Here is a 21,177-nt window from a genome sequence, read left to right as displayed (position 1 = left end):
ATGGAACAATATTCATATTATAGGGGTACCAGAAAAAGAAGAAAGAAAAAGGGATAGAAAGTGTCTTTGAGGAAGCTTTGCTGAAAACTATCCCAATCTAGGGAAGGAGATAGTCTCTCAGGCCATGGAGGTGCACAAATCTCCCAACACAAGGGACCCAAGGAGGACAACACTAAGACATAAAAGGATTAAAATGGAAAAGATCAAGGATAAGGATGGTTAAAAGAAGCCAGAGAGAGAAAAAAGATCACATACAAAGGAAAGCCCATCAGGATATCATCAGACTTCTCAGCAGAAAATTTACAGGCCAGAAGGGAGTGGCATGATACATTTAATGCAGTGAAGCAGAAGGACCTTGAACCAAGAATACTTTATGTGGCAAGACTATCATTAAAATGTGAAGGAAGGATTAAAAAATTTCCAGATAAGCAAAAGCTGAGAAATTGATTCCAACAAACCATTTCTACAGTGTATTTTGGATGGACTGCTATAGATGGAAGTGTTCCTAAGGTTAAATACCTGTCACCAGAGGTAATAAAAGGGATAGACAAAGAGTACAGAAATGATAACTAATATATAAAGAATGGACAGGAAGAAAAGGAGGGAAAAGAAAGAACCTTTATATTGTGTTTGTAATAGCATACTAAGTGAGTTAAGTTAGACTCTTATATAGTAAGGAAGTCACCCATGAACCTTTGGTAACCAAGAACCTAAAGCATGCAATGGCAATAAGTACATACCTATTAATAATCACCCTAAATGTAAACGGTCAGAATGCACCAATCAAAAGGCATAGAGTCACTGGATGGATAAAAAAAAACAAGACCAAATATATCAAATATATGCTGCATACAACAGACTCACTTCAAACTCAGACATACACAGACTAAAAGAAGGGATGGAAAAAGACACTTCATGCAAATAATAGGGAGAAAAAAGTAGGGGTTGCAGTACTTGCATCAGACAAAATAGATTTTAAAACAAAGAAAATCACAACAGACAAAGAAGGACATTATATAATGATAAAAGGGTCAATTCAACAAGAGGATATAACCATTATAAATATCTACACACCCAACACAGGAGCACCAACATATGTGAGACAAATACTAACAGAATTAAAGGGGCAATAGAATGCAATGCGTTCATTCTAGGAGACTTCAATACTCCACTCATTCCAAAGGACAGATCAACCAGGCAGAAAAGAAGTAAGGAGACAGAGGCATTGAACAACACATTAGAACAGATGCAACTAATAGACATCTACAGAACTCTCCACCCAAAAGCAGCAGGATACACATTCTTCTCAAGTGCACATGGAACATTTTCAAGAATATATCATACACTAGGCCACAAAAAGAGCCTCAGTAAATTAAAAAAGACTGAAATTGTACAAACCAGCTTCTCAGACTACAAAGGTATGAAACCAGAAATAAATTACACAAAGAAAATGAAAAAGCCCACAAACACATGGATGCTTGACAACATGCTCCTAAATTACCAATGGATCAATGATCAATAAAAACTGAGATCAAGCAATGTGTGGAGACAAATGACAACAATAATTCTACAACACAAAATCTGTGGGATGCAGCAAAGGCCATGCTAAGAGGGAAGTATATTGCAATACAATCATATGTCATGTCATGAAAGAAGAACAATCCCATATGAACAGTCTAAACTCACAATTAATGAAACTAGAAAAAGAAGAACAAATGAGGCCAAAAGTCAGTAGAAGGAGGGACATTATAAAGATCAGAGCATAAATAAATAAAATCAAGAAGAATAAAACAATAGAAGAATCAATGAAAGCAGGAACTGGTTCTTCGAGGAAATAAACGAAACAGATAAACCCCTAGCCAGATTTATCAAGAAAAAAAGAGAGTCTACACACATAAACAGATTCAGAAATGAGAAAGGAAAAATCACTACAGACACCACAGAAATACAAAGAATCATTAGAGAATATTATGAAAAATTATATGCTAGCAAACTGAATAACCTAGAATAAATGGACAACTTTCTAGAAAAACAAAACCTTAGAAGGCTAACCCAGGAAGAAACAGAAAATCTGAACAGACCAATTACTAGAAATGAAATTGAACTGGCAATCAAAAATCTACCAAAGAACTAAATGCCTGGACAAGATGGATTCACTGCTGAATTTTATCAAACATTCAGTGAAGACCTAATACCCATCCTCCTTAAAGTTTTCCAAAAAGTAGAAGAGGAGGGAATATTCCCAAACTTATTCCATGAGGCCAACATCACCCTAATACCAAAACCAGGCAAAGACATCAACAAAAAGAATATTACAGACCAATATTCCTGATGAACATAGATGCAAAAATGCTCAATAAAATAGTAGCAAACTGAATTCAAAAATATATCAAGAAGATCATCCATCAAGATCAAGTAGGATTTATTCCAGGGATGCAAGGATGGTACAATATTAGAAAATCCACCAACATCATCCACCACATCAACAAAAAGAAGAACCAAAACCACATGATCATCTCCATAGATGCTGAAAAAGCATTTGACAAAATTCAACATCCATTTATGATAAAAACTCTCAAACAAAATGAGTATACAGGGCAAGTACCTCAACATAATAAAGCCATATATGATAAACCCACAGCCAACATCATACTTAACAGCAAGAAGCTGAAAGCTTTTCCTTTAAGATCAGGAACAAGGGAAGGATGCCCACTCTCCCCACTTTTATTCAACCTAGTTCTGGAGGTCCTAGCCAGAGAAATCAGACAACACAAAGAAATAAAAGGCATCCAGATTGGCAAGGAAAAAGTCAAACTCTCCTTGTTTGCAGATAACATATTGTACATAAAACCCCTAAAGAATCCACTCCAAAACTATCTAGTATCTGAATTAATCAAAGTTGCAGGATACAAAATTAATACACAGAAATCTGTTGCATTCCTATTCAGTAATGATGAACTAGCAGATAGAGAAATCAGGAAAACAATTCCATTCACAATTGCATCAAAAAGAATAAAATACCTAGGAATAAACCTAACCAAGGAAGTGAAAGACCTATACTTAGAAAACTACAAGACAGTCATAAGAGAAATTAAAGATGATACCAATAAATGTAAACACATCCCATGCTCATGGATAGGAAGAATTAATATTGTCAAAATGGCCATCCTGCCTAAAACAATCTAAACATTCAATGAAATCCCTATCAAAATACCAAGAGCATTCTTCAACAAACTAGAGCAAATAGTTCTAAAATTCATATGGAACCATAGAAGACCCCGAATAGCCAAAGCAATCCTGAGAAGGAAGAATAAAGCTGGGGAAATTAAGCTCTCTGACTTCAAGCTGTACTATAAAGCCACAGTAATCAAGACAATTTGGTACTGGCACAAGAACAGACCCATAGACCAATAGAGCAGACTAGAGATCCCAGATATAAACCCAAGTATATATGGTTAATTAATATATGATAAAGTAGCCATGGATATACAATGGGGAAATGACAGCCTCTTAAACAACCAGTGTTAGCAAAACTGGATAGCTACATGTAAGAGAATGAAACTGGATTATCGTCTATCCCCATATACAAAAGTAAACTCAAAATGGATCAAAGACCTGAATGTAAGTCATAAAACCATAAAACTCTTAGAAGACAACATAGGTAAAAATCTCCTGAATATAAACATGAGCAACTTTTTTCTGAATGCATCTCCTCGAGCAAGGGAAACAAAAGCAAAAATGAACATATGGGACTATCTAAAAAGCTTCAGCAAAGGACAGCATCAACAGAACAAAAAGGTATCCTACAATATGGGAGAATATATTTATAAATGACATATCTGACAAGGGGTTAACATCCAAAATATATGAAGAGCTCACATGTCTCATCTCCCAAAAAGCAAATAATCCTATTAAAAAATGGGTGGAGGATATGAACAGACACTTCTCCAAAGAAGAAATTCAGATGGCCAACAGGCACATGAAAAGATGGTCCACATCACCAATTATCAGGGAAATGCAAATAAAAACCACAATAAGATATCACCTCACACCAGTTAGGGTGGCCAGTATCAAAAAGACTAAGAACAACAAATGCTGGTGAGGATGTGGAGAAAGGGGAACTCTCCTACACTGCTGGTGGGAATGTAAGCTAGTTCAACATTGTGGAAAGCAATATGGAGTTTCCTCAAAAAACTAAAAATAGAAATACCATTTGACCTGGGAATTCCACTCACAGGAATTTACCCAAAGAATATAATTTCTCAGACTCAAAAAGACAATATACACCCCTATGTTTATCGCAGCACTTCTTACAATAGCCAAGATATGGAAGCAACCTAAATGTCCATCAGTAGATGAATGGATAAAGAAGAGGTGGTACATATACACAATGGAGTACTATTCAGCCACAAGAAAGAAACAAATCCTACCATTTGCAACAACATGGATGGAGCTGGAGGACATTATGCTCAGTGAAATAAGCCAGGCAGAGCAAGACAAGTACCAAATTAGTTCCCTCATTTTTGGAGTATAACAATGAAGCAAAACTGAGGGAACAAAACAGCAAGACTCACAGACTCCAAGAAGGGACTAGTGGTTAGCAAAGGGGAGGGATGGGTGAGGGCGGTTGGAGAGGCAGGGATAAGGGGATTGAGGGGATTGAGGGGTACTGTGATTGGCACAAATGGTGTGTGTGTGGGATCATGGGGAAGACAGTGTGTCATCTTAGTATAGTCTTGGGCAATGAGTGCAATGGGGTATGGGGGGGCACACAATAACATGGGTGAATGTAGGAACCACATTGTTTTTTCCTGTGAAACCTTCATAAGAGTGTATATCAATACCTTAATAAAAATAAATAAATAAATGTTATCTTTTTCAGTAATTTTGTGTACTTCTGGAAAGCATGAGAAAATTATTTTTTTCCTTTTCAATTACTATTGCACAGTACAGATATTTGAACTTATAATCAATTTGAACTTATAACTGGCAGAAGAAATTATCTAACAGGAAGCAAATTGAATTCCTTTTCTAGTTCACAAGCTGAAAATTACCTTTAGTAATGATAAATGCTTTCATATAGTTCCCTGTAAGACAGCTTTGCAAATTATCCCATTGCTTGTTCCTGGAGAATGCTACAGAGATTTCTCTCTCCTTCATAAGCTTCTTCACTTGACTACATAGAAATCAAAATGACCTATGTGGGTTTCATTTATTCAATAGGTGTTCATTGAGTGCATATTTTATGTAAAGTACTGTGGTAAGATCTTTTGAAAGATCTTAGAATGTAACAGTGGAAATTACAATGTAATAGCAGGTCATGTAATTATTTCTTAAAGGTAGAATTAGTGACAATGTCAGCTTTTACTGATTGAATCTGCATAGGAATATGTTTTTCATTCTTAAGATAATCTATAAAAACTCATTTAAAGTTTTACAGAAAGGATAAAAATCTATGAACACTGTAAGTAGCATAGTAAAATGAATCTTACTTCTTGTTCTGAATTAGTTGATCTTTAAGCACTCATTGTTTTCCTTGTTAAAAACTTAATCTGAACATTTATGGATAAATTTATATTGTAGAGCATCTGGTGATGAAATGTAAAAATAAAATCTTAATTACATCCTCCACTAGTTCTGCTGCGTTAATTCAAGACAACACACCCAAGTATTTAGACAGATGGCAGCGGTGGACATATTAGCCTCTGATTTCTCTACAGGGAAGCAAGAGAAGCAGAGCTCTTAGGATGTGTGCTTGTCTGCCTAGTTTCACACTTTGAAATCCTTGACAAATGCTGATTTATTCACAGCCAAATGTTTTCCTATCTGATTAGGCAGTTTTCTACTTCAGTAAGCATGTAATATGGAGGTAGCTGAATTTCCACACTAAAGAGTGAAAAAACAATATTTATAGTTTGGAAATAAAACAATCTGGAAGAATCAGGGCTGTTGGGATCATAAAGAGCTTCATAGGGAGTAAATTTCTGATGAATCCGTACCAAAGGGTTAAAGAGTTAAAAGCTCAGTTTTAAGAAGAATGAGACTAGGCTATGTTTATACAATAAACAAGAGTTTTAAAGGACTGTGTATATAATAAATTATCTTGAAGGCTAATTCTTGTCACTTATGATTGTATTATTCCTCAAACAAGGACAGGAGCTAGACAAGTTAGCATTTTATTTGAATTCATCTCAGCTTACATTTTGAATAACACTTCTGACTTTTCCTTGGAAACATGAATGCAAGTAGCTGCTGAATGTGTTCCTTCAAAGGGAGGTGGATTCCAAGTCACTTTTTTTTTTTTTAACAACACCAATTAAATTGACAGAAGGGAAATGGGAAACATTCGTAAGAATAACCACATAAAACTTCCTTCTTGTGTAACACCATTTTACATTTACCAGTTTGGGCACTCAGTGAGAAAAGGAACCACATTATTAACAGAAGTTGTAATATTATGTTAAAAGAAGGTAACTCATAAACTGAGAGGTTAAGTAGTCCTTGTTCAAAAATCCATTCCAGGGGGTCTTATGATACTTTCTCCAAAGGTCTGACTCATTCTAAAATTCAGCACTTTGTAACTGCTATTATAATCATATTCCCAGTTTCATGTGTGGCTTCTCCATTCATGGACCAAAAAGTGTTCATGGATTACTGACCATATACCTGGCATTGTCTAAACATTAGACATATATTTTATCAATAACATATATATAAATCTGCATCTCAGAGCTTATTATCTCATATATCAGATCTAACCATTACCCTTTATAAGTTTTGGTCTGTTAAAAAAATATTTGCAAGTACTAAGCTTTTAAAGTCAAATATTATAGAATGAATTCCCAATTGGTAGATTGGAAGATACAACTTCCTGGTTGTCTCAAGTTAATCTGCCCTGTTTCCATTTGCATGCTTCCTTCTAAGGACAAACTAAATTGTATCTCCTCCGCTTTTCCCCTCATGAATTTTCTTTTTTTCTTTTTTTTTGATCAGGAAGCTATAACTAAATACAATAGATGGGGTAGCTTAAACAAACATTTACTTCTCACAGTGTTGGAAGCTAGGGAGTCCAAGATCCACAAGCAGACTCAGTGTTTAGTAAGAGCTGCCTTCTTGCTGTATCCTCTCAAACCTCCTCTTGTAAGGGCACTAATCACATCATGAAGTCTCCACCCTTATGACCTAATTACCTCCTAAAGTCCCCATATCCAAATTACATTGCAGTGGAGATTAGGGTTTCAACATAGGAATTTTGGAGGGACACAATTCTCTCTGATCCAAGTCTTTGCTATTAAGTACTTTCTTCTTGTTTCACTTGCTCCTCTCCAATTCACACGTACATTATAAAGAATGCAGTAAACAAGATCAATTCATTCACTCTTTAAAAAGATATTTGCTGATGGTCATCCAAGTTCAGGACAATAGGAAAACAAAAACAAATACAACATAGTCCTTCTTGGTGCTCAAAATTCACACATCAATGTTAAATTTAACGTCTTGGGGTGCTTGTTCAAAATTCAGTCCTACCCTCATGCACCAGAGATTAATATTCTGTGTTTTTTAAGAAGGGGTATATAATTCTATATCTTGTGTCAGCAACCAGATAATTCTGATGCATGCAGGTGATCTACAACAGTTATACTTGCTTCTGTTGTAGCTCTGACTTTTTATACTAATTCCAATGAAATGTATGGTCTTCAGGCTTTTTCATAATAACTACCATTTGTTGAAAGCATATCACTGTCTAGATTATACACTTAATATAACTTATTTCATTAATGTTCGCCACACTCTTAAGTCATAATTACCTTCACTTACGGATTAGGAAGCGAGGTCATAGAGTTTCAATACTTCTACCCATCCATTCAACAAACATTTCTTGAGCTTCTAATTATGTAGGTATCTTTTTGGTTCTGGGAACACACTAATGCATAAACCTCTAATAAATGACAGATACCTCTTTGATTATACAACCAATACTTTTAGCCATTTTGTCTTATTACTCTCTTGTCCTGAAATGTCCTTCTCTCCTAACTCTAATAAAGGATTCCCACATTATTCCTTGTGTCTAAGAACCTCAAAGTTCAGTCCTTTTAAACAGATATTTTTAAATGGTCATCTATGAATTTTTAAATCTATTGATAAACTTTTGGAAGCCAAATGAAACTCTTTTCTTGGAAGTTTTTTACTTTAAAGGAAAGAGTCACTAGAATCCAATAGATTCTTGAAGGAAGTCATGATCTTCAAAATGTTAGTAACAATGGGTGCCAATTCAGGTCAGGAGACTGGAATAGGCTCTGTCTGGCAGAGTAGGTGCTCAGGAAATAATTTTTTAATATAATCTCCAAAGAGATTTATATATCTACTACATTTGGAAAAATACTACAAATGTATATATGAATAAGCAGGGCGGAAGTGAATTATCTTAAAAGGTAACTATAGGATAGAATGAAAGATCATTTCTAGAAAGAACATGTAGGGCTTAAGTTAAAGATAGACTACAAGAGAGATAAAGGGTTCAAAGGTGTTAACAAGATCTGATCTTGATGTTGGCTTTAAGTACCAATGGAAGCAAAGAAGAGCAGCTGATGTGAGTCATAATAAATTATATTTTAGACATGTTGACTCAGGGTAACATCAAATATTTCTGTGAATATTAAGTGAGAATTGGAAATACTGATCTAAAATCTATAAGATACTTTGCATTATAACTATAGGCTAAATATACAATTACTTAGAGACAATATGAAAATAGTGAAGTAAATTAAATCCAAAAAAAGAAGAATATTGAGAGAAGAAGAGGAATTCAGAGAGGAATATATATGCTTATTCATATGTAAAGGGATTAGGGAGTAAGGGAAATAAAGTGCTAAAAAATACCCCAGCTCATTTTAAGAGGAAAAAGTTTATTAGATTAGATACTACTAGAATAAGCACTTGATAGAAAAGAAGCATGAAACTTGATTTTTTTAAAGTATTTTTCATAAACATACTTCGAAATATAACTTATTTCTTTCAAATTTCTTAAAATTCTAAGATATCAAAAACTTATTATTAAGGGAGATATGGCATAAGTATATTCCAGATATAACTATAAATACATACACACATATTTGTTAAAGTCTAGTACTAATAATTACCAATAGTTATAATCAGAGTCATTTTATTATACTGATATAAATATATAATATATGTACATATACACAGAAACATACTTTCACATAATAGATGACTGACATTTCTGATATCAAAGAACTCAGAGAGAAATGGGAGAAACAGAGTTAAGCAGCAAATATAATACAGTGGTATAAGGTTTAAACTTCACCATTATTAAGTGGATGGTTCCCATAAGCAGGAGCTAATGCTTTATCTCATTAACATCCCCCAAAAAGAGTTCATGCTTTTAATCATTAACTGCCAATATGAAAATGGAAATAAACACAGGGGTGGTGTAAAGAAAGTGCCCTTAAAGAGTTAACTAAGAAGTGAAAAAAGGACATCCAGAGTTGGCGGTAATTGAGTTATATCATGAAAAATGTTTGGAAAAAGGGTATCACAGAGTGAGAGCACATGCAAATACAGAGAATGACTGAGTGGTATGCTTAGGGAACAAAAACTGTGTGGTTTAGCAGGATGGCTGATTAATGGGATGATGATGGAATGGTAAGGGTCATATCTAAGGGCCCTGAAATCTATTCATGAACTTAAGGTGTTTGATTTTACCTTGGAGGCAGTGGAGAGCCATTTAAAAATTCTCATTATTGATGTTTGTTTTCATGTTGGGAGTGCCCTGATAGTATTAGAGCTCTAAAATGATCATCAGAGTTGTATGGAAATACACAGGAGAGAAAAAAGCCCAGAGAATAGAAAAAATAAAATTTTATTGTAACCGTCTATGTAATCAGTGATCACAGTGTAAATTAAGGAGAGGCAACAGAAATAGAAAGGATAAGAGAGATCAAGAAGCCATTTAGGAGGAAAATGCAACAAGTGTATAATGAATACTTCAAGAAAGTGAAAGGGTGTGCTATTAACAATTAGGTCTGAAAAACAGCCATCTACTGTGGCCGTTCCAGGAAAACTGGCATATCTACAAGAGATACAAAATAAATGACCCTGGATTTCAGAGAGGAAAGGGGGAAATTGTTTACCAGTCTTTGCATCACGGTTCTACCACCAACTCACTATGGCAATATTAGGCAAGTTATGTAATCTCAACATAGTTCAGTCTCCTCACTTTGAATGGTGACAACAGTGTTGTATAATGATTACATAAGTAAAACTTCTGAAATACTTAGCACAGTGACTGACACATGGTCTGAGAGTTTGTTCTTAATAGAGGAAACACTTTTTAAAGAAGAGGGGATTTGAGTTGAGCCTTGAAGAATGAATAGAAGAGCAACATGTAGAAAACATGGAAAGGAGAAAAACCACAATGATAATGTAGCAGGTGTATTTGGGAAATGGAAAATCAAGTTTGACATATTGCACAGGATGCAAAGTAATGAGTATACCAGGGAATCTATTTGGAAGGCAGTGCATAAGAAACATGAAATGCAAGAAATTTAGACTTTACTAAGTAAGCAAAGGAATATCACCAAAGATTTTTAAAAGACAAGCCTCAGAATAGATTAAATTTTTAAAGACACAAGTGGATTGTGTAAATCACATAGTAATTTTGTACAAGCAAGATTACAACTGACTTCTGTCTTAACTAATCAACTGCCTTGTTTTCACTGTGCCGTACAGGCTTGTTATGAACCTTGCTGCCATCTTCCATGGTACACTGAGACATAATTGAATAAATATTTCGTTTGAAGAGGAAGTGTGATGGGGGGTGGGGGGTAATGACCAAAAAAGTAAGCTCCAAAGTCAGCATCTTACCTTATATAAACCATACAATCTCAATATTCTTAGCTTTAAGAAGGATGGTATTTGCTCACAGATCTGGTGAATACAAAAATTTCTGTTTTCTAAAATTGTCTATTAAATTTCTGGATGGTTTTCTGTTGCATGTAACATGTACCCTTAAAATAAAGCCTCATTAACCAAAGTTGCCCAAACTAATATTCATTCTTTACAATCTGCAAAAGTTTAACTGACTAAAAGTTTAACTTTAGTGATTCAAATTATTTTACGGGAATTAAAAGAAAAGTTTTTGCTTGGCACATACTGGATGCTTAATATATGGTGGCTATTTTATTTAACATTAAGATCAGAAATGGCCCATCTAGTGGGGAGCTGTGTAGGGTAGTGGATGACAACTAAGTATCTTGGGCTCATTTGGCACAAGCCCAGCTTTGACATTTATTGTGTGACCAGTGCAAGTTACTTGTATACTTAATTGGAGTAAATATATAATCTATCCCATAGTTGTTAATCAAGATTTTACAAGATATTATTTGTTAAAATAATACTTCCTGAAAAATAGTGAATGCTGGATAAGTATATGATATACAAACTAAATAAACAAATAGACAAATAAACACAACTGTCAACTCATCAAATTTTCTTTGGGACATATCAAATCAATGACAACTATAAGTAACTATATTCTTGGCCTGGGATGACTGCAATTGTTTCTTCTCTTAAACTTCAGTCATTCTTTTTATATCTTTCAAGCTCAACTAACTTCCCTTCAGGCAGAGTATTGCATCTCATTTTTCTAGTATTTGATCCTTTCTGTCCTTGTTATTACACACAAGACTAAGAATGCATTAGGCACTCAATGAATGTCTGTGGGATGTAATCACTAAAATACTTTAAAAAGTGTATTGAGTAAGGCAAATTTCATCATCTATATTGATTAGTTTCAGAATTACAAAAAGAAATAACCTGAACAATGCACTTCATGATCAGCATCCCAAACTCTTCCAGTTAAGGATATGTTATTTTTTAAGTAAATTTGTTTATAAGCATTTATTTAAGTCTGAAATCCAACTGCATTTTTTTCATATTAATAATTTACAGTAGCTGAAGTATACATTACATTAAAATTATAAGTCACAGAATGTACACAAATAGTCATAGTGATGGCTAGGATTGATTAGTGAGTGGCATACCACAAAACAGGTACCTGTATTGCAGAATTAGATGACACTACCAATAGCACTGAAAACAGTTTTTAGTATTTCGATGCACCAAACACTATTCTAATCAATAGATTGGACCATGAACTATCTTTTTAATCCCTATAACAGTGCCATGTATTGTTCTTATCCTTATTTTACAAATGTGGAAAGTGAGGCACAGGAAGGTAAAGTAAACTGTCCAAGGCCATAGTAATAAATAAAGTCAGTATTTGAACTCAAGAAATATAATACCTGAGGCCACAAAAAGAAAAGCAAAGTTTACATTATGAAAATGTATTACTTTTCATCTGGCATGTTTTTTTAAAAAAGTACTTAGGATTAATAATTGTGTGTTTACAATATTCATATTCAAATTTTGATAATTATATATAGTATGTGAAATATTTAAGAATGCCTTCCAACATGAGCAACTTTTTCCTGAACACATCTCCTCGGGCAAGGGAAACAATAAAAAATGAACAAATGGGACTACATCATACTAAAAAGCTTCTATACAGCAAAGGACACCATCAGTAGAACAAAAAGGCATCCTACAGTATGGGAGAATATATTTGTAAATGACATATCTGACAAAGGGTTAACATCCAAAATATATAAAGAACTCACATGCCTTAACACCCAAAAAGCAAATAACCCTATTATAAAATGGGTGGAGGATATGAATAGACAATTCTCCAAAGAAGAAATTCAGATGGCCAGCAGGCACATGAAAAGTTACTCCACATCACTAATTATCAGGAAAATGCAAAATAAAACCACAATGAGATATCACCTCACACTAATTAGGATGGCCAACATAGAAAAGACTAGGAACAACAAATGCTGGTGAGGATGCGGAGAAAGGGGAACCCTCCTATGCTGCTGGTGGAAATGTAAACAGTTCAACCATTTGGGAAAGCAATATGGAGTTCCTCAAAAACTAAAAATAGAAATATCATTTGACCCAGGAATTTCACTCCCAGGAATTTAACTGATGAAAGCAAGATCTCAGATTCAAAAAGACATATGCACCCCTATGTTTATTGCAGCTCTATTTACAATAGCCAAGATATGAAAGCAACCTAAGTGCCCATCAGTAGATGAATGGGTAAAGAAGGTGTGGTACTTATACACAATGGAATACTATTCAGCCATAAGAAAGAAACAAATCCTACCATTTCCAACAACATGGATGGAGCTAGAGGGTATTATGCTCAGTGAAATAAATCATGCAGAGAAAGACAAATACCAAATGATTTCCCTCATTTGTGGGGCATAACAACAAAGCAAAACTGAGGAACAAAATAGCAGCAGACTCACAGACTCCAAGAAGGGACTAGTGGTTACCAAAGGGGAGGGGTATGGGAGGGCAGGTGGAGAGGGAGGGAGAAGTGGACTGTGGGGTATCATGATTGGTGCACATGGTGTTTGTGGGGTCATGGGGAAGACAGTGTAGCTCAGAGAAGACAAATAGTGACTCTGAGGCATTTTACTACACTGATGGACAGTGACTGCAATGGGGCATGGGGGGTTGGACTCGATAGTAAGGGTAAATGTAATAACTGCATTGTTTTTCTTGTGAAACCTTCATAGGAATGTATATCAATGATAACTTAATAATAAAAAAAAAAAGAATGTCTTCCAAGGTATCATCTCTCTGTGCAAAACAAACGTTAGTTTGTTAATGAAAGAGATTTTTTAACTAGCTTAAAACTTACATTTCCCACCTACCAACAGACAAAATAATAGCTTCAAAACCTTGATATAAAGTAAACATTTTTTTCTGCAATCAAGACTTAAAATTCATGTCACAAATATGGTGTATTTTATTCTTTATCAATGGTTTATTAAAAAGATAGAAAACAGATATAAAACTGAATTTTATTTAGACGTGACTGAGTCTTGATTAGATGCCATAGATTTTGAAGAACATATAGATACTGCCAGACGGCTATGAAAACCATAATGTGGATACGAATACATGATAAGCAAAACGTTCAATCAGTTATATCATCAAGAAATCAGATCTCCTAAATCTTTGCTCAGGCTGTTACCACTCTATTGTTTTTGCTGCTATAGAGTCACATGCTCCTATTCTTCTGTTATCTCCTAGCTTCTTTAAGCTTCTGGCTTCTGTTGTCTCTTCAGTTATTTTGCTTCATAATTCCACTGCATAATTCTTATGATTTCTAATTTTGCACATGGCATTCCTCCAGTTCTCCTATACTCTAATTTCTATTGACCCTTACTACATAGGTCTATCATAAATACACCTGGAGAGAAAAGTTCTGATAGGGACAGGTGCCTGAGTGTATAGTGTTGGTGATGAGAAGAATTTTTTTTTTCCTCACAGCTTGATGGGGTACAGTTGGCATAGTAGGAATCTAATAGAATGGCTGCCTTAAGGCATGTCCTGATTGTAAGGAGAAGTGGCTACAGGTTGAGCTGAAATAGAAAGTGCCCCTCTCACTCATTTAGGAATCAGGGATCAAACTTTGAGACTGCAAGAGTGACTGGAAATTCAAAGGTGAAATCCCAGAAAGAAAGGAACCAAGAGAGGAAGGAGCCACAATATCTGTACATGAACCTTCCTCAAACCAGCCTCTTGAATTGAGTCTTGGCTGACTCTTAAATTATTCATGCATAAGACAAGGCACTGAGGAACCTGGTGAAATCCTAGGAAGGTAAAAAGCTAGAAAATTGCTGAGCATAGATTTCAACCACTGCCTGATAAGAGAGAATTTAGAATTAAAATTCTACCAACTAAAGGGGTTTTGTGAATGCCTCAGGCATTTCATTAAAAAACAAACAAAAAGAAGGGCCTTATTCTAAGATAAAGACAACCAAGGATAAGGAATATGCCCCACGGATTAAATCAGTAATAAAAGACAATGTCTTACCAAATTTTAAATCAAAGCCAATAAAAACATTTGATACTTAGCTCATTATTTCACTGCCTCTTACAATTATAAAAAGAAGTAGTCACAGGAACATAACAGAATCTAGAGTCAGTACAACAACAATTTTGCCATAAATATTATTAACCATGATAATAATAAATTATTTATTACCAGACAATGAAGAAAAATGTGACCCATGTTAAGAAAAAACCCCAGCCAACATAAGTAGATTTTCACATGACTCAGATGCTGGAATTAGCAGATAGAATTGAAATAATTATTATCATTAAGAGTTAAGGAAAAGATAGTACTAATGAGTGGCTATTTCAGCCACTGAATTGAAAGACTACTAATTGAAAACTATTAATAAATAAAGAAATGGAAATTTTAAAACGTAAAGCATAATATCTGATGTGAGAAATCCACTGAATGGGCTTAAAAACAAATTGAAGAAAAGTAGACACATAGATCAAATAATAGAGAACCCAGAATTAAAACCACACTATATATGGTCAATTAATATATGACAGAGGAGGCAGGACTACAGAATGGGGAAAAGACAGTCTCTTCAATAAGTGGTGTTAGAAAAACTGAACAGCTATATGCAGCAGAGTAAAAGTGGATCATTGTCTTATACCATACTCAAAAATAAACTCAAAATGAATTAAATACCTAAATGTAAGACCTATAACTAAAAATTCTAAACACAGGCAATAAACTCTTGAACATCAGTGTTAGTAATTTATTTTCTGGATATGTCTCTCCAGGAAAGGAAAACAAACCCCAAAATAAACAAGTGGGACTGTATCAAACTAAAAAGCCTCGGCACAGCCAAGGAAACCATCAACAAAATGAAAAGGCAACCTGCTGAATAGGAGAATATATTTGCAAATGATATATCTAATAAGGGGCTGATATCCAAACTTAATAAAGAATCATACAACTTAATACCAAAAAATAAATAAACAAATGATCCAATTAAAAAAACAGGCAGAGGACCTGAATTGACATTTTCACAAAGAAGATATATACATGGTTCAGAGGCACATGAAAAGATGCTCAACATCACTAATCATCAGGGAAATCCAAAACCACAGTGCGATACCACCTCACATCAGTCAGAATGGCTAATCTCAACAAGATAAGAAATAGCAATTGCTGGTGGAGATGTGGAGAGAAGGGAATCCTCATACACCAATTCAATACACCAAATATGAATCGGTGTACCCACTATGTAAAGCAGTTTGGAGGTTTATCACAAAACTAAAAATAGAAAGAATACCACAGGATACAGTAATTCCACTTCTAGGAATCTACCTGAAGAAAACAAAATCCCTAATAAGAAAATAAATATGCACTCCTATATTTGTTGCAGCATTATTTTAAATAGGCAAGATTTGGAAGCAATAGGTGTCCAGCAATAGATGAATGAATAAAAAGAAAGAAGATTTGGTACATGTATACAATGGAATATTACTTGGCCATAAAAAATTTAATCTTGCCATTGACAACAACGTGGATGGACCTAGAGGGTATTATACTAAATGTAGTAAGTCAGAGAAAGAGAGGCAAATACCATATGGTTTCACTTTTTATATGTGGAATCTAAAAAATAAAACAAATGAATAAGCAAACAAAACAGAAACAGACTCATAAACACATAGAACAGACTGGTGGTTGCAACAGGTGAAGGGGATTTAGGGAATGAGTGACAGGTAAAGTTAACAAAGAGATACAAATTCCAATTATAAAATAGTCAGGGAGATGAAAGTACAGCATAGGGAATATAGTTAATAATATCGTAATATCTTTGCATGTTGACAGATAGTAACTACACACTACAAGTGGTGAGCATTTAATAATGCATATAATTGTCAAATCACTATGTTGTACACCTTAAACCAATATAATATTGTATATCAACTACATTTCAACTTGAAAAAAGCTGATTAGAGGGAGCAGGTGAAAAGGTAAATGAACCTGAAGACAAATGAATAGAAATTATGTAATATAAGTAAAAGAGTGAAATTTAAAAAATTACAGAGCATTATTGACCTGTGAATCAATATCAAGTACTCTAAAAACATGTATTTGGAATCCCAAGAAAGGAGAGAGAAAAGGTACAGATATAATGTTTAAGGGAATAATGGTCAGGTCTCTTTTTCCAAAATTTGACTTAAAATACACTACTTGTAAACTCTAACTGATAAGACAAGAAATAAATAAATTAATGCAGGAAAGAAAGAAAACTGTCTTTATTCAAAGACCACAAAATTTTGCATGGGAAAAGACTTAGAGAATTTTAAAAGAAATTACTATACAAATTGTATAAACAATTTTTCCTCTAAAGCTATAGTAATCAATAAAATGAGGGATTGAGATAAAAGGAGACAATCAGTGGAAGAGAATAAATGTCTAAAATTAGATACAACCATATATCGTGAATTGCTTTTCAATAAAGGACCCAGGAAATCCAGTGGATAAATGAGTCTCCCCAATAAATGGTGGTGAAATAGGTGGATATATGCATAGAAATAATGAATTTTGAACTCCACCAAATACTACATACAAAACTTCAAGCATGTCACAGACCCAAAGGTAAAATTAAAACTCAAAAAGTTCCAAAAGAAATCCTAGAATAATTTCTTTGAAAGTTTGATAGTCAATGATTCCTTAAGAAAAAAATAAAACAAAAAAAGCAAAATAAAACTAACCATAAAAGAAAAAAAGGACAAATTAAACTTCAAAATTCAATATTTATTTTTATCAAAAGTCAACAGAAAGAAATGACAGGGCACATTACAAACCCGGGGAATATATTTTTAAAATATACACTTGACATTGATTTATAACCAGAATCTTCAAAGAATTCTGACAAATCAATTAGCAAATAACTCAATAAAAAATAGATAAGAGCTTGCAAAGACAGTTCATTAAAACAAATATATCAATGTCCAATAAATATATGGAAAGCTGCTCAGCATCATTAGTTACTAGGGAAATATTACCACAAAGAGATAGCTCTTTATCCACATTAGAATGGGTAAAATTCAAGTTAATATTCCCTTCTAATTCTTATCTCTTAGCTATCCTAAACACCCCTCCCTTGGAAAACAGTTGTGGACTCAGGTGTACTAGAAACATTTTGTATGTATGTGAACATACAAAACATACAGTTGTGTTTCCTTTTTAAAATGTAAGTATCAGCATACACTATATCCTTTATGTACCTTTATTTGGAGATCTGTCCATATTAGCACATAAAGAGATTGATCATTAGCATATATAAAGGGATTGAACAACTGCATTATGTTCCATTTGAGGCTTCAATCTAGCACTATAAAAATCATTGAATCATATGGTTCAAATCTTCAATACCAAAGAATTATTTCTATATTTGCCCATTAATGAATGTTACTAAATACACAGCTGTAAAAATTCTCAGAAATGTATGCACAGCTAATGATGTATTTTAAAATTCCAAGATACAAACCTTAATTTCAGAAAGTGTACTCCTTCTTCACGTTCAGCTTAACTGTAATATGTATGCATAGTACAGTACTTACAAAACTAGAAATAGAACACAGTGGGAGGTTCTAATGCGCACTGCTTTTGAGTCAGAGATGAAACCACCTGGAGGTTCTGAGCTTAAAAGAAATATCTCACCACTGGCTTTCCTTCATTTCCCCATTATTTCCTCAGAGAGAGCTCAAGCCTTGGCTTGTGGACCTCTCAGAGGGACTCAGGAAAGGCAGAAGTTACTTACACACCATTGTTCTGTATCCAAACTAATACTGACTCAATAGATGGTATGACCTGGAGCAGAGCTGCTATAAAAATGTAATTCTCCTTTAACCCCTCCATGTAAATCATCAGAAAACTTCTCTTCATTGATTTAAACAAATTTGGTCTTTGACCTCAAGAGTCAGAATTGGCCTCAACAACTCTTTCAGATGGTTGTAGTAATGATTATTTGATGTATGTCAACTACCATAAAATGCAGTACTGTTTCATGACAGATCTTCAAATAATGCCACATATGTCCAAAGTCATGGTAACAGTCTTTCTATCCCCAGTAAATCAGTAGCATGAAATTCTGCAGATTAATGAAGTAATGCACTTTATTGTGTCAAGGTTTGGCTTCTAATGGAGCTGTGATTTGTGGTATTGTGCAAGCAGTTGTAACACCTGTCAATCTGCTTCCTATAGAACTTCAAAAGGTTTTCAATAAGTACCAAATGCTTGAAAGGGTCCTCATGAATATAAGTAAGAATTTTTCTGGGTCTGTGATTTTTAGTATTTAACAACCAGATCAGTACAATAGTTCATAAAGCAATCAGTTCCTTAATGATCTATCTGCAGACATTAAAGTCTGACAATTTGAGATACCACAGAAGACTCAAGAAATTATATTTGTTGACTCTTTTGGGGGGAAAAAGGCCTAACAGTATATTGAACACTCTTTAAATAAAACCCAAACTCTAAAATTAAAACAAGATTTTTCAACCAAAAAATATTTTGATAATTTCTTCAAGCATTAAACTTTCTTCAAGGAGTTTCCAAGGCATTCCCACTGACTGGTATGTATATATACATGGCAGGAATCTTATATATATATATATGTTTATATATAAATAAAATGTATAAATATTATATATATTGTTTATTATTATATAATAAATTATAGGTATAATTTTAAATAAGGTATTATAAATATTTGTTAAATATATAAATATAAAATTTCTGAACATATAAAATATATAAATTTATAACTCTAAATTGAAATTAATGTCAATATATTTTGGTAAACAATGTTTAATAAACTATAACACAGGAAGGTATTGTATTGAATATAGTATTAAAATGTTTTGGTACTTAATAGTTCAAAAAATTGTTTTATTTAATTGAGACCAACTGGCCTCATTGCTTCTTATAAACTTTGCAATATATATTCAATAAAAAGGAATAAAAATGAACAGATGTTTCTCCTTAGAGAAGGCAGACAAAGATTTTTCTTACACAATAAATCAGCTGCTAGTAGATTTCCAGGACATTGCTTCAGGCTATTTGGGTATAGAACTTAAAAAAAAGAGAAAAGAAAATATTTACCTCTGTGTGGATCCAAAATTGGTAGAGGAGATTGAACTGAAGATGAACAGCATATACTGAAGGTGGTATGAAGAGGGCCAGAGGAGAGTAGAATATCTGAAAGAGTAAATTTTTAAAAATTTGCAGTTATGATTTCTTAACATAATATACTATTACCAATGGTACATTATAAGTATATATTCCAGCAAATAGACCTTATTTTTTAGCAAATATACCTTATTCTGTGCATTTTATTGCACGTTTGACTTTGCAACATTTCCACATGGTGATAGTTACAGACATGTTTGAGCTAAGTCTACTAGACTTCTATTTTGCACTTAATATTGTCCAGTTAAAATAGCACATGTGCTATATTATTTCCTTACTCTTTGAAAGGTTACATGTGTTTCCTGAAAATAGAGGTTTTTTATATACACACAAATAAATAAATACTTTCTTTAAGTGAAAGAAATGTAGGAGAATGTGCTTTTACACCTTGACAGTTTCCAAACTCTATTGTTACTTGGTATTCTTAGTAATAAAATGAAATTGTAAGAAAAGTAAGAAAAGGTTAGAATAAATTTCCTCTTTTAAATTTGTTTTTATATGTTTGATTGAGAGCATAAAATCGTCTCAGTTTTTCATAGTAAGGAAGAAGCTCTGATATGGTGCAATAATGGAAACAAATTTTAAAGCTCCATTTTTCTTAATGGATGGAAATGCCTGTGCCTTGGAAAAACAACTTACGCCTAAACCACAGAACTGGTTAGAATCAACTAATAAGCACAATCTGCTGTATTCTCCTAATGATTTTGATCCCTAAGAGTGGTTTCATGCTGTAAGAAAACATCTTATTAAATGAAAAACTAAACAACCAACCAGGAATAAAAATAATACAACTTCCAATTTATAATTTCAGGATTTTTAAAGTTAATATGTTAATATTTCCAAAAGACTAAGTACTTTAGAAACACTCCTTCTGAATATTACAACTTGATTTTAAAATTATTTTAAATATTTTTTCTCAATTAGGCCAAATATTATTTCAGTGATGTTTAGTAATCATTATGCATTTGAAACTGGCCATTTACATAATCTCTTCTAGTTTTTATTTCAAA

The 21,177-nt window shown here is 33.6% G+C and overlaps 1 protein-coding gene across 2 annotated transcripts in view; it reads right to left on the bottom strand.

Annotated features, from left to right (window-relative positions):
- Window positions 1-21,177, bottom strand: part of AGMO (alkylglycerol monooxygenase) — a 390,540-nt gene that overhangs the window by 172,450 nt on the left and 196,913 nt on the right. For both annotated transcript variants that reach the window (XM_037019894.2, XM_037019895.2), the window contains one exon: window positions 20,081-20,176. In XM_037019894.2, coding sequence (XP_036875789.2) covers window positions 20,081-20,176 — 96 coding nt within the window. The remainder of the gene's footprint in view (window positions 1-20,080; window positions 20,177-21,177) is intronic.

The sequence above is a fragment of the Manis javanica genome, chromosome 6, assembly GCF_040802235.1.
Source record: "Manis javanica isolate MJ-LG chromosome 6, MJ_LKY, whole genome shotgun sequence".
In the NCBI taxonomy this organism is placed as follows: domain Eukaryota; kingdom Metazoa; phylum Chordata; class Mammalia; order Pholidota; family Manidae; genus Manis; species Manis javanica.
The sequence above is the reverse complement of the archived record's forward strand: the minus strand, read 5'-3'. Positions and strand labels throughout refer to the sequence as shown.